This window comes from Salmo salar, chromosome ssa13 (genome assembly GCF_905237065.1).
Source record: "Salmo salar chromosome ssa13, Ssal_v3.1, whole genome shotgun sequence".
NCBI classification, from domain to species: Eukaryota; Metazoa; Chordata; class Actinopteri; order Salmoniformes; family Salmonidae; genus Salmo; species Salmo salar.
Window position 1 is genome coordinate 108,243,581 of NC_059454.1, and position 12,989 is coordinate 108,256,569.

At 46.3% G+C, this 12,989-nt stretch overlaps 1 protein-coding gene across 17 annotated transcripts in view; it reads left to right on the top strand.

Annotated features, from left to right (window-relative positions):
- Positions 1 to 12,989, top strand: part of LOC106568540 (transcription factor 4) — a 428,072-nt gene that overhangs the window by 339,798 nt on the left and 75,285 nt on the right. For 10 of the 17 annotated variants that reach the window (XM_045692640.1, XM_045692649.1, XM_045692645.1 and 7 more), the window contains 3 exons: positions 6,753 to 6,858; positions 11,128 to 11,261; positions 12,592 to 12,805. In XM_045692640.1, coding sequence (XP_045548596.1) covers positions 6,753 to 6,858; positions 11,128 to 11,261; positions 12,592 to 12,805 — 454 coding nt within the window. The remainder of the gene's footprint in view (positions 1 to 6,752; positions 6,859 to 11,127; positions 11,262 to 12,591; positions 12,806 to 12,989) is intronic. The other 7 variants (XM_045692646.1, XM_045692643.1, XM_045692647.1 and 4 more) reach the window with 1 other exon arrangement.

Here is a 12,989-nt window from a genome sequence, read left to right on the forward strand (position 1 = left end):
GACAAAATGGTGCCATCACCATGACAATGCAGAGGGCCGACATTGGCAGGTCTTTGCCATAACACGGTGTGTGAGTGTTGCCAATCTGTGTGTGTGTGTGTGTGTGTGTGTGTGTGTGTGTGTGTGTGTGTGTGTGTGTGTGTGTGTGTGTGTGTGTGTGTGTGTGTGTGTGTTGTCAGAGTGTTACCACAGCCAGTCTTGAGCTAGTTAACCACCCACCAAGACAGGGCTTTGTTTTGACACAGGAAGGTGAAGAACAGTGTGAGCGGAGCAGAGGGGAGTGGAGGAGGGAGGGAGGGAGGGAGGGAGGAAGGGGGAGGGAGAGAGGGTGTTAAGGAAGAGAGGGAAGGTGGAGGGGGGGTTGAAGGGCTTTACCAGATGTTCCACACATTGGGCTGATTTGGAGGAACTCATCTCACAACTAAAGGAACCATTCCACTCCTCTTTCAGTTTTACTCTTTAGCCCTTTCTCTCTCTCTCTCTCTCTCTCTCTCTCTCTCTCTCTCTCTCTCTCTCTCTCTCTCTCTCTCTCTCTCTCTCTCTCTCTCTCTCTCTCTCTCTCTCTCTCTCTCTCTCTCTCTCTCTCTCTCTCTCTCTCTCTCTCTCTCTCTCTCTCTCTCTCTCTCTCTCTCTCTCTCTCTCTCTCTCTCTCTCTCTCTCTCTCTCTCTCTCTCTCTCTTTCTCTCTCTCTCTCTCTCTCTCTCTCTCTCTCTCTCTCTCTCTCTCTCTCTCTCTCTCTCTCTCTCTCTCTCTCTCTCTCTCTCTCTCTCTCTCTCTCTCTCTCTCTCTCTCTCTCTCTCTCTCTCTCTCTCTCTCTCTCTCTCTCTCTCTCTCTCTCTCTCTCTCTCTCTCTCTCTCTCTCTCTCTCTCTCTTCTCTCTCTCTCTCTCTCTCTCTCTCTTTCTTCTCTCTCTCTCTCTCTCTCTCTCTCTCTCTCTCTCTCTCTCTTTATATCTCTTTCTTTCTTTCTCTCTCTCTGTCTCTCTCTCCTTCCCTCGATCTTGATCTTTCTCAAATTGTTCTCTCTATCTCCCTCTCTTTTTCTCTCGATCTCTGTCTCCCTCCCTCTTTCTCTCTCTCTCTCTCCCCTCTCTCCCAGTGCAGTAACTTGGTCTTTATCCTCCTCTCTCTTATGTCCTGTAGTTTATTTAAACAATAAGGCACGAGGGGGTGTGGTATATGGCTAATATACCACGGGCTAAACCCCCGAGGTGCCTTAATGCTATTATAAACTGGTTACAAACCTAATTAGAGCAGTACAAATAAATGTTTTGTTATAACCGTGATATACAGTAGTCTGATATACCACGGCAGCGCGCCAATCAGCATTGAGGCCTTGAATCACCCAGTTTATAATGTTGTTTATATTTCAGAGGACTCAGCACAGTGTGAGACACCTCCAATACAATCAACATCATGGAAGCAATCAGAATCGAATCCGCACCAAGTCCTCCCAGGCCGTCCTTGTAAATAACAATTTGTTCTTAATTGACTCGCCTGAAATAAATAAAGGTTAAATAAAAATTAATAAAAAAAAATACAAATAATTCACCCATTTCAGTACAGTCTAATTTTTTCATTTAAGAACTGTGTGCTTCTGTCTGTCCACACAGAACTACCAAAGGAATGTACGGTGATTCGTAACTTTCCAATAGGTCAGGATACTGGAATTTCTGAATTGACTGAATCGAAATGGAACGGAGCCCAACAATAATACAGGGTCTCAGTCCCACTGCTGTGTAGTGATGGGAACAGATGCATGTATGGAATGTCTCTGTCTGTGCCTGTCTGGAAACACAGTACTACACTATGACCTATGTGTCTGTTGATCTCTCACCACATACCAGCCATGTCTGGATTAGGGATGGGCGTTTTAAATAAATTGAGTATTCGTATAATATCATTCATTTTTTTAGGGGGGGATATCTGGATAGTGAGAATACATGTGTTAAAAACAAAAAGTGTTTTAAACTTGGGAACTTGGCTTGCTTCGCAGCCTGTGTAATTTGGGAGAGTGGTGCTTGCTTGTAGCAGTGTGTGGGGTGGATAGAGATCGATGTGTTTGACACGGAAGGCAGAGAGAGAGAGAGAGAGAGAGAGAGAGAGTGTGAGAGAGACAGAGAGAGAGAGAGAGAGACAGAGAGAGAGAGAAAGAGAGTGTGAGAGAGAGAGAGAGAGAGAGAGAGAAGCCATACAGACTCTCACTAGACTAACTTGTAGATGCCATAGGTAATCTGTCATGCCATCTGGTAGTGCCTGTCCTGACCACATCAAATCGATGTAGAGAAGCTAGCTAAGATAGCCAGCTAGCTACCAAGGCTAATTGAGGCTATTTTGCTGTGCTTCCTGTCCTTGTCTACAACAACTCCGTTCAGATTAAACAACAGCCTTCTACTCCTTCTCATTTAGCTAACTTCATTCCATTATTTTAATTTCCAATTTGCATTGATTAGAGATCTGCCACGTCATGGAGACGCTGACTGTAGTGACACGTTGAGAACGTCATGGAGACGCTGACTGTACTGTCACGTTGAGAACGTCATGGAGACGCTGACTGTACTGTCACGTTGAGAACGTCATGGAGACGCTGACTGTAGTGACACGTTGAGAACGTCATGGAGACGCTGACTGTACTGTCACGTTGAGAACGTCATGGAGACGCTGACTGTACTGTCACGTTGAGAACGTCATGGAGACGCTGACTGTAGTGTCACGTTGAGAACGTCATGGAGACGCTGACTGTAGTGTCACGTTGAGAACGTCATGGAGACGCTGACTGTAGTGACACATTGAGAACGTCATGGAGACGCTGACTGTAGTGTCACGTTGAGAACGTCATGGAGACGCTGACTGTAGTGACCCGTTGAGAACGTCATGGAGACGCTGACTGTAGTGTCACGTTGAGAACGTCATGGAGACGCTGACTGTAGTGACACGTTGAGAACGTCATGGAGACGCTGACTGTACTGTCACGTTGAGAACGTCATGGAGACACTGACTGTACTGTCACGTTGAGAACGTCATGGAGACGCTGACTGTAGTGTCACGTTGAGAACGTCATGGAGACGCTGACTGTAGTGTCACGTTGAGAACGTCATGGAGACGCTGACTGTAGTGTCACGTTGAGAACGTCATGGAGACGCTGACTGTAGTGTCACGTTGAGAACGTCATGGAGACGCTGACTGTACTGTCACGTTGAGAACGTCATGGTAATCCCTTGTGCATGGCGATGTCACGTAGATCATTTCATTTAGAACAAAGCCTTTTCATTGTTAGAATATAATTGTTTCTTCTAAATGTATAGTCTCGCAAGTATTTGAATACAAAAGTCCGTTCGGATATTAGAATCTTCTAGTGATGGTGCCAACTCTTAGTCTGACTTTCTCTGGCTCTTTTCAAAACACATCTGTGGAGCACATCAGTTTTTAACTTCATATTTTGGGGGGGGTGGTCACGTGTGTGTGTGTGTGTGTGTGTGTGTGTGTGTGTGTGTGTGTGTGTGTGTGTGTGTGTGTGTGTGTGTGTGTGTGTGTGTGTGTGTGTGTGTTAATCAGCGTAATGTGTCCAGTTTGGGTCTCGAGTTGCAGGACAGCCCATAACCCAACTACAGACTGGTAGCATTACCAGACCTGCCCATAACCCAACTACAGACTGGTAGCATTACCAGACCTGCCCATAACCCAACTACAGACTGGTAACATTACCAGACCTGCCCATAACCCAACTACAGACTGGTAGCATTACCAGACCTGCCCATAACCCAACTACAGACTGGTAGCATTACCAGACCTGCCCATAACCCAACTACAGACTGGTAGCATTACCAGACCTGCCCATAACCCAACTACAGACTGGTAGCATTACCAGACCTGCCCATAACCCAACTACAGACTGGTAGCATTACCAGACCTGCCCATAACCCAACTACAGACTGGTAGCATTACCAGACCTGCCCATAACCCAACTACAGACTGGTAGCATTACCAGACCTGCCCATAACCCAACTACAGACTGGTAGCATTACCAGACCTGCCCATAACCCAACTACAGACTGGTAGCATTACCAGACCTGCCCATAACCCAACTACAGACTGGTAGCATTACCAGACCTGCCCATAACCCAACTACAGACTGGTAGCATTACCAGACCTGCCCATAACCCAACTACAGACTGGTAGCATTACCAGACCTGCCCATAACCCAACTACAGACTGGTAGCATTACCAGACCTGCCCATAACCCAACTACAGACTGTTAGCATTACCAGACCTGCCCATAACCCAACTACAGACTGTTAGCATTACCAGACCTGCCCATAACCCAACTACAGACTGGTAGCATTACCAGACCTGCCCATAACCCAACTACAGACTGGTAGCATTACCAGACCTGCCCATAACCCAACTACAGACTGGTAGCATTACCAGACCTGCCCATAACCCAACTACAGACTGGTAGCATTACCAGACCTGCCCATAACCCAACTACAGACTGGTAGCATTACCAGACCTGCCCATAACCCAACTACAGACTGGTAGCATTACCAGACCTGCCCATAACCCAACTACAGACTGGTAGCATTACCAGACCTGCCCATAACCCAACTACAGACTGGTAGCATTACCAGACCTGCCCATAACCCAACTACAGACTGTTAGCATTACCAGACCTGCCCATAACCCAACTACAGACTGGTAGCATTACCAGACCTGCCCATAACCCAACTACAGACTGGTAGCATTACCAGACCTGCCCATAACCCAACTACAGACTGGTAGCATTACCAGACCTGCCCATAACCCAACTACAGACTGGTAGCATTACCAGACCTGCCCATAACCCAACTACAGACTGGTAGCATTACCAGACCTGCCCATAACCCAACTACAGACTGGTAGCATTACCAGACCTGCCCATAACCCAACTACAGACTGGTAGCATTACCAGACCTGCCCATAACCCAACTACAGACTGGTAGCATTACCAGACCTGCCCATAACCCAACTACAGACTGTTAGCATTACCAGACCTGCCCATAACCCAACTACAGACTGGTAGCATTACCAGACCTGCCCATAACCCAACTACAGACTGGTAGCATTACCAGACCTGCCCATAACCCAACTACAGACTGGTAGCATTACCAGACCTGCCCATAACCCAACTACAGACTGGTAGCATTACCAGACCTGCCCATAACCCAACTACAGACTGGTAGCATTACCAGACCTGCCCATAACCCAACTACAGACTGGTAGCATTACCAGACCTGCCCATAACCCAACTACAGACTGGTAGCATTACCAGACCTGCCCATAACCCAACTACAGACTGGTAGCATTACCAGACCTGCCCATAACCCAACTACAGACTGGTAGCATTACCAGACCTGCCCATAACCCAACTACAGACTGTTAGCATTACCAGACCTGCCCATAACCCAACTACAGACTGGTAGCATTACCAGACCTGCCCATAACCCAACTACAGACTGGTAGCATTACCAGACCTGCCCATAACCCAACTACAGACTGGTAGCATTACCAGACCTGCCCATAACCCAACTACAGACTGGTAGCATTACCAGACCTGCCCATAACCCAACTACAGACTGGTAGCATTACCAGACCTGCCTGAGTTTAGAGTTCTCACTGGTGTGATTCTTCGGCCCGGCGGGCCGGCCACTCGGTGCGGTGCAAGGTGCTTCATGGGAACCAAGCCTCCCAGCAGTGCTCTCTGTGAAGTGTACTCAATACCACAATCCTTTGCCAATGTGAAAGTTTCCTTTTAAAAGACAACGTTGTATTGTGATTGGTGATTTGTCAACTTCTCTGAGATTCAGTTTCGTTATGGAGAGCATAGCATTATTGTTTTTTTTGGGGGGGGGGGACTTGAATGTCTTGGAATCAGTGTGATCATGACCTAATAGAAGGGTGTTTCTATAGCAACACTATCATCCCTGTGTTGTGTTGGGTAGTCTGCTCTGGCTCAGCCTAAGAGTGGTCCCGTTAGCGTGCCTAGTTAGCGTTAATGCTGGCTAGCTGTCTGTCTGACGCACATCTCTACTCTCAGCAGCAGCTGACATGGCTAAGATATCCTGAGAGCCTCTCTCTCTCTCTCTCTCTCACACACACACACACACACACACACACACACACACACACACACACACACACACACACACACACACACACACACACACACACACACACACACACACACACACACACACACACACTCAGAGAGAGAGATAGGCCAAGTTGGCTGGGAAGGATGTTTCCTGCTGTAACTATCAGGTTTCTGTGTGTTCCCTCCTCTCACACACACACACACACACACACACACCTTATATTCTCTTTTTACTCAAACATTGCAGAGCAGGGGTTGGTTGGGTGTTGTTCTGAGGCATGTCAGACCTACTAATGTGTCTGGCTACATGATCAGACCTTAAGTAAAGTTAAGTCTCTGATGATGACTGTTATTTGTTCCAGATATTCACACGGTGGGTCTTGACGTAACCCTGAGTGTGTACTATCACTGACAAACACGATCCGCGTGTAGGTAACATCAGATCTTGCTGCCGAAGAACAAAAGTCTTACAGAGAAGCTCACCTCAAGTGCTCATTGATTGGTCTACCTGTTATCTTAGCCAATGACAGTGCAGCTTGTTGTAAGGTGTTGTCCGTCTGACCCTGTCTCTCTAAGGTGTTTAACCCACTCTCTCTCTCTCTCTCTCTCTGTGTCTCTCCCAGGTATACGCCCCATCTGCCAGCACAGCTGACTACAACAGGGACTCACCAGGGTACCCTTCCTCCAAACCAACTAGTGGAGGGTTCCCCAGCCCCTTCTTCATGCCAGGTAATGGATTACCTGAGGCATTTCTCTCAACTCTGTTCATCCTTAATAGAATGATTATACTTTTACCAACCTCATATTTAGTCATAGCTGGATAGATTTGGTGATGGACACAATGAGTGGTAAACTGTCGTGGAATAACACGAAAACAAAAAGTCTGTCATTAAGATAGATAGTTACAGTGTATTCAGGAAAGTATTCAGACCCCTTGACTTTTTCCAAATGTTGTTACGTTACGTTAAAAATCCTCATCAATCTACACACAATACCCCATAATGACAAAGAGAAAACAGGTTTTTAGAAATGTTTTCAAATGTATTACATTTTTTTTTTAAACTAAAAATACCTTATTTACATAAGCATTCAGACCCTTTGCAATGAAACTCGAAATTGAGCTCAGGTGCATCCTGTTTCCATTGATCATCCTTGAGATGTTTCTACAACTTGATTGGAGTCCACCTGTGGTAAATTCAATTGACTGGACATGATTTGGAAAGGCACACACCTGTCTATATAAGGTCCCACAGTTGACAGTGCATGTCAGAGCAAAAACCAAGCCATGAGGTCAAAGGAATTGTCCGTAGAGCTCCGAGACAGGATTGTGTCGAGGCACAGATCTGGGGAAGGGTACCAAAACATTTCTGCAGCATTGAAGGTTCCCAAGAACACAGTGGCCTCCATCATTCTGAAATGGAAGAAGTTTGGAACAACCAAGACTCTTCCTAGAGCTGGCCGCCCGGCCAAACTGAGCAATCGGGGGAGAAGGGCCTTGGTCAGGGAGGTGACCAAGAACCTGATGGACACTCTGACAGACCACTAGAGTTCCTCTGTGGAGATGGGAGAACCTTCCAGAAGGACAACCATCTCTGCAGCACTCCACCAATCAGGCCTTTATGGTAGAGTGGCCAGACGGAAGCCACTCCTCAGTAAAAGGCACATGACAGCCCGCTTGGAGTTTGCCAAAAGGCACCTAAAGGACTCTCAGACCATGAGAAACAAGATTCTCTGGTCTGATGAAACCAAGATTGAACTCTTTGGCCTGAATGCCAAGCATCACATCTGGAGGAAACCTGGCACCATCCCTACGGTGAAGCATGGTGGTGGCAGCATCATGTTGTGGGGATGTTTTTCTGCGGCAGGGACTGGAAGACTAGTCAGGATCGAGGCAAAGATGAACGGAGCAAAGTACAGAGAGATCCTTGATGAAAACCTGCTCCAGAGCACTCAGGACCTCAGACTGGGGCGAAGGTTCACCTTCCAACAGGACAACGACCCTAAGCACACAGCCAAGACAACGCAGGAGTGGCTTCAGGACAAGACTCTGAATGTCCTTGAGTGACCCAGCCAGAGCCCAGACTTGAACGCGATCGAACATCTCTGGAGAGACCTGAAAATAGCTGTGCAGTGACACTCCCCATCCAACCTGACAGAGCTTGAGAGGATCTACAGAGAAGAATGGGAGAAAATCCTCAAATACAGGTGTGCCAAGCTTGTAGCATCATACCCAAGAAGACTCAAGGCTTTAACCACTGCCAAAGGTGCTTCAACAAATTACTGAGTAAAGGGTCTGAATACTTATGTAGACATTTATTTATATAATATTTTTTTTATAAATTAGCAAAAAATTCTAAAAACCTGTGTTTGCTTTGTCATTATGGGGTATTGTGTGTAGATTGATGAGTAGATTTAAAAAAATATATATATATATATTTTAGAATAAGGCTGTAAATGTAACAAAATGTAGAAAAGGTCAAGGGGTCTGAATACTTTCCGAAGGCACTGTTCATACAACAACAAAAAGACAGTGCTTTGGCTGTGGATTGATAGATGAAGTAATCCAGCCAAGTTAGATGAGTAGGTGAGGTTTCCCCGTAATTGGAGGGCTGCCGTTTGCTTGTTGGTTACATCACAGCCTCTGGTCTGGCCTGGACTATCTTCTGCACTGCCTTACTAATCACACGGCAGTGGTTGAGGGTATCAGAGCCACACGGTAGGCAGGCATCTTGGAGTTACGTGCACAGCCGAGGATGGAAACGGAGACAGGTTAATGGAAGCATTATCTTCCCCAGAGAACCAGGGATCAGCAGAGACAGATAGTTATATATAGTAACAGTACAGATGACATGGCCATAGGGCTTGATAGGGAGAGCCAGGGATCAGCAGAGACAGATAGTTATATATAGTAACAGTACAGATGACATGGCCATAGGGCTTGATAGGGAGAGCCAGGGATCAGCAGAGACAGATAGTTATATATAGTAACAGTACAGATGACATGGCCATAGGGGCTTGATAGGGAGAGCCAGGGATCAGCAGAGACAGATAGTTATATATAGTAACAGTACAGATGACATGGCCATAGGGCTTGATAGGGAGAGCCAGGGATCAGCAGAGACAGATAGTTATATATAGTAACAGTACAGATGACATGGCCATAGGGCTTGATAGGGAGAGCCAGGGATCAGCAGAGACAGATAGGGAGAGCATCACATGACGTAGATAGATGGAGACCGTTCAAAATATAATCACACACCAATAGGACTGTTGAAACATCATTTAATACTCCCTTCACACATCTAACTTGGCTTGCCCTTGTCTGATGGGATCTTTTTGCATCCACTTACCAGGGTGTATGGTGTGCATCCACTTACCAGGGTGTATGGTGTGTATCCACTTACCAGGGTGTATGGTGTGTATTCAGTTAGCAGGGTGTATGGTGTGTATTCAGTTAGCAGGGTGTATGTTGTGTATTCAGTTAGCAGGGTGTATGTTGTGTATTCAGTTAGCAGGGTGTATGTTTATCCAGTTAGCAGGGTGTATGGTGTGTATCCACTTACCAGGGTGTATGGTGTGTATTCAGTTAGCAGGGTGTATGGTGTGTATTCAGTTAGCAGGGTGTATGTTGTGTATTCAGTTTGCAGGGTGTATGTTGTGTATTCAGTTAGCAGGGTGTATGTTTATCCAGTTAGCAGGGTGTATGTTGTGTATTCAGTTAGCAGGGTGTATGTTGTGTATTCAGTTAGCAGGGTGTATGGTGTGTATCCAGTTAGCAGGGTGTATGTTGTGTATTCAGTTAGCAGGGTGTATGGTGTGTATTCAGTTAGCAGGGTGTACGTTTATCCAGTTAGCAGGGTGTATGTTTATCCAGTTAGTAGGGTGTATGTTGTGTATTCAGTTAGCAGGGTGTATGTTGTGTATTCAGTTAGCAGGGTGTATGGTGTGTATCCAGTTAGCAGGGTGTATGTTGTGTATCCACTTACCAGGGTGTATGGTGTGTATTCAGTTAGCAGGGTGTATGTTGTGTATTCAGTTAGCAGGGTGTATGTTTATCCAGTTAGCAGGGTGTATGTTGTGTATTCAGTTAGCAGGGTGTATGGTGTGTATCCAGTTACCAGGGTGTATGTTGTGTATTCAGTTAGCAGGGTGTATGTTGTGTATTCAGTTAGCAGGGTGTATGGTGTGTATTCAGTTAGCAGGGTGTATGTTTATCCAGTTAGCAGGGTGTATGTTGTGTATTCAGTTAGCAGGGTGTATGTTGTGTATTCAGTTAGCAGGGTGTATGTTTATCCAGTTAGCAGGGTGTATGTTGTGTATTCAGTTAGCATGGTGTATGTTGTGTATTCAGTTAGCAGGGTGTATGTTTATCCAGTTAGCAGGGTGTATGTTTATCCAGTTAGCAGGGTGTATGTTGTGTATTCAGTTAGCAGGGTGTATGTTGTGTATTCAGTTAGCAGGGTGTATGTTGTTTATCCAGTTAGCAGGGTGTATGTTTATCCAGTTAGCAGGGTGTATGTTGTGTATTCAGTTAGCAGGGTGTATGTTGTGTATTCAGTTAGCAGGGTGTATGTTGTGTATCCAGTTAGCAGGGTGTATGTTGTGTATTCAGTTAGCAGGGTGTATGTTGTTTATCCAGTTAGCAGGGTGTATGTTTATCCAGTTAGCAGGGTGTATGTTGTGTATTCAGTTAGCAGGGTGTATGTTGTGTATTCAGTTAGCAGGGTGTATGTTTATCCAGTTAGCAGGGTGTATGTTGTGTATTCAGTTAGCAGGGTGTATGTTGTGTATCCAGTTAGCAGGGTGTATGTTTATCCAGTTAGCAGGGTGTATGTTTATCCAGTTAGCAGGGTGTATGTTGTGTATTCAGTTAGCAGGGTGTATGTTGTGTATTCAGTTAGCAGGGTGTACGTTTATCCAGTTAGCAGGGTGTATGTTGTGATCGTAAGCGTATGCTCCAGGAGGGTTCCCTCATGTCCCCCTCTCTTGCCCCTGTAGACGGTCACCACAGTGCTGACCCATGGAGCTCCTCCAGCGGTATGAACCAGCCTGGTTACAGTGGCATGCTGGGTAACTCCTCGCACGGCCCCCAGAGCAGCAGCTACTGTGGCACACACCTGCACGACCGGCTGGTGAGTATCCTCTCCTCCTTTCCTTTCCTTATCTCCTTCTTTTCTAATCTTCCATCATCCTCCTCTCCACTTCTCTCTTCTTATTCTGTTCTCCTGCCTCCATTCCTCCCTCTTCTTCTTTCTGTCTTTCAGTCACTTTCTACTTTATCTCCTTGTCATTTTCATTTTTTTATTCTTATTTAACCGTTATTTAACTAGGCAAGTCAGTTAAGAACAAATTCTTATTTACAATGACGGCTTACCAAAAGGTCTCCTGCGGGGACGATGGCTGGGATTAACATTACTGGGCCCAGTCAACAGCACAAAGGGCAAGAAGGTAGAGACAACAATACATCACGTGAAGCAGCCACAACTGTCAGTAAGGGTGTCCATGATCGAGTCTTTGAATGAAGAGATTGAGATAAAACTGACCAGTTTGAATTTTTGTTGCAGCTCGTTTCAGTCGCAAGCTGCAGCGAACTGAAAAGACGAGCGACCCAGGGATGTGTTCGCTTTGGGGTCCTTTAACAGAATGTGATTGGCGCAACGGGTGTTGTATGTGGAGGATGAGGGCTGCAGTAGATATCTCAGATAGGGGGGAGTGAACGGGTGTTGTATGTGGAGGATGAGGGCTGCAGTAGATATCTCAGATAGGGGGGAGTGAACGGGTGTTGTATGTGGAGGATGAGGGCCGCAGTAGATATCTCAGATAGGGGGGAGTGAACGGGTGTTGTATGTGGAGGATGAGGGCTGCAGTAGATATCTCAGATAGGGGGGGAGGTGAGGCCTAAGAGGGTTTTATAAATAAGCATAAACCAGTGGGTCTTGCGACGGGTATACAGAGATGACCAGTTTACAGAGGAGTATAGAGTGCAGTGATGCGTCCTATAAGGAGCATTGGTGGCAAATCTGATGGCCGAACGGTAAAGAACATCTAGCCGCTCGAGAGCACCCTTACCTCCCATTACCTCTCTCCGTCAGGTGATTATTACTTAGCCTTGGTATGTCTCCATATCATCTCACTGGTATTGCTTTTCATTGCTTTAGGTTCTACTGGGTTAGATGGTCAGTCTGAGGGTTATAATGGGTTAGATGGTCAGTCTGAGGGTTATAATGGGTTAGATGGTCAGTCTGAGGGTTATAATGGGTTTGATGGTCAGTCTGAGGGTTATAATGGGTTTGATGGTCAGTCTGAGGGTTATAATGGGTTTGATGGTCAGTCTGAGGGTTATAATGGGTTTGATGGTCAGTCTGAGGGTTATAATGGGTTTGATGGTCAGTCTGAGGGTTATAATGGGTTTGATGGTCAGTCTGATGGTCGTTTCTCTCCCTCCATTCTCCCTCTCTACAGAGCTACCCGTCACACTCCTCGGCAGACATCAACCCCAGTCTTCCTCCCATGTCCAGTTTCCATCGTAGCAGTGGCTCCAATCAGTACAGTACAGCCTCCTGCACTGCCACCACCAACGGCACAGACAGCGTCATGGGTAAGACCTGGGGACAAGGACACAGGGCTGCAGAAGACAGGACAGAAGACAGGACAGATCACAGGGCTGATTACAGTGGTAAGACCAGCAATGTGACAGACAGACAGAGTGATGGATGGACGGATGGACAGACAGACAGGAAGGCTAAACGTAGACAAGGTGGACTGATTAACATAGAAAGATTAACAGAGGTCACATAAGGTTTTGACTCTGCTGTGATTAGCTGTGACGTGTCCTCCTCTCAGTGATGGCTGGAGTGTCT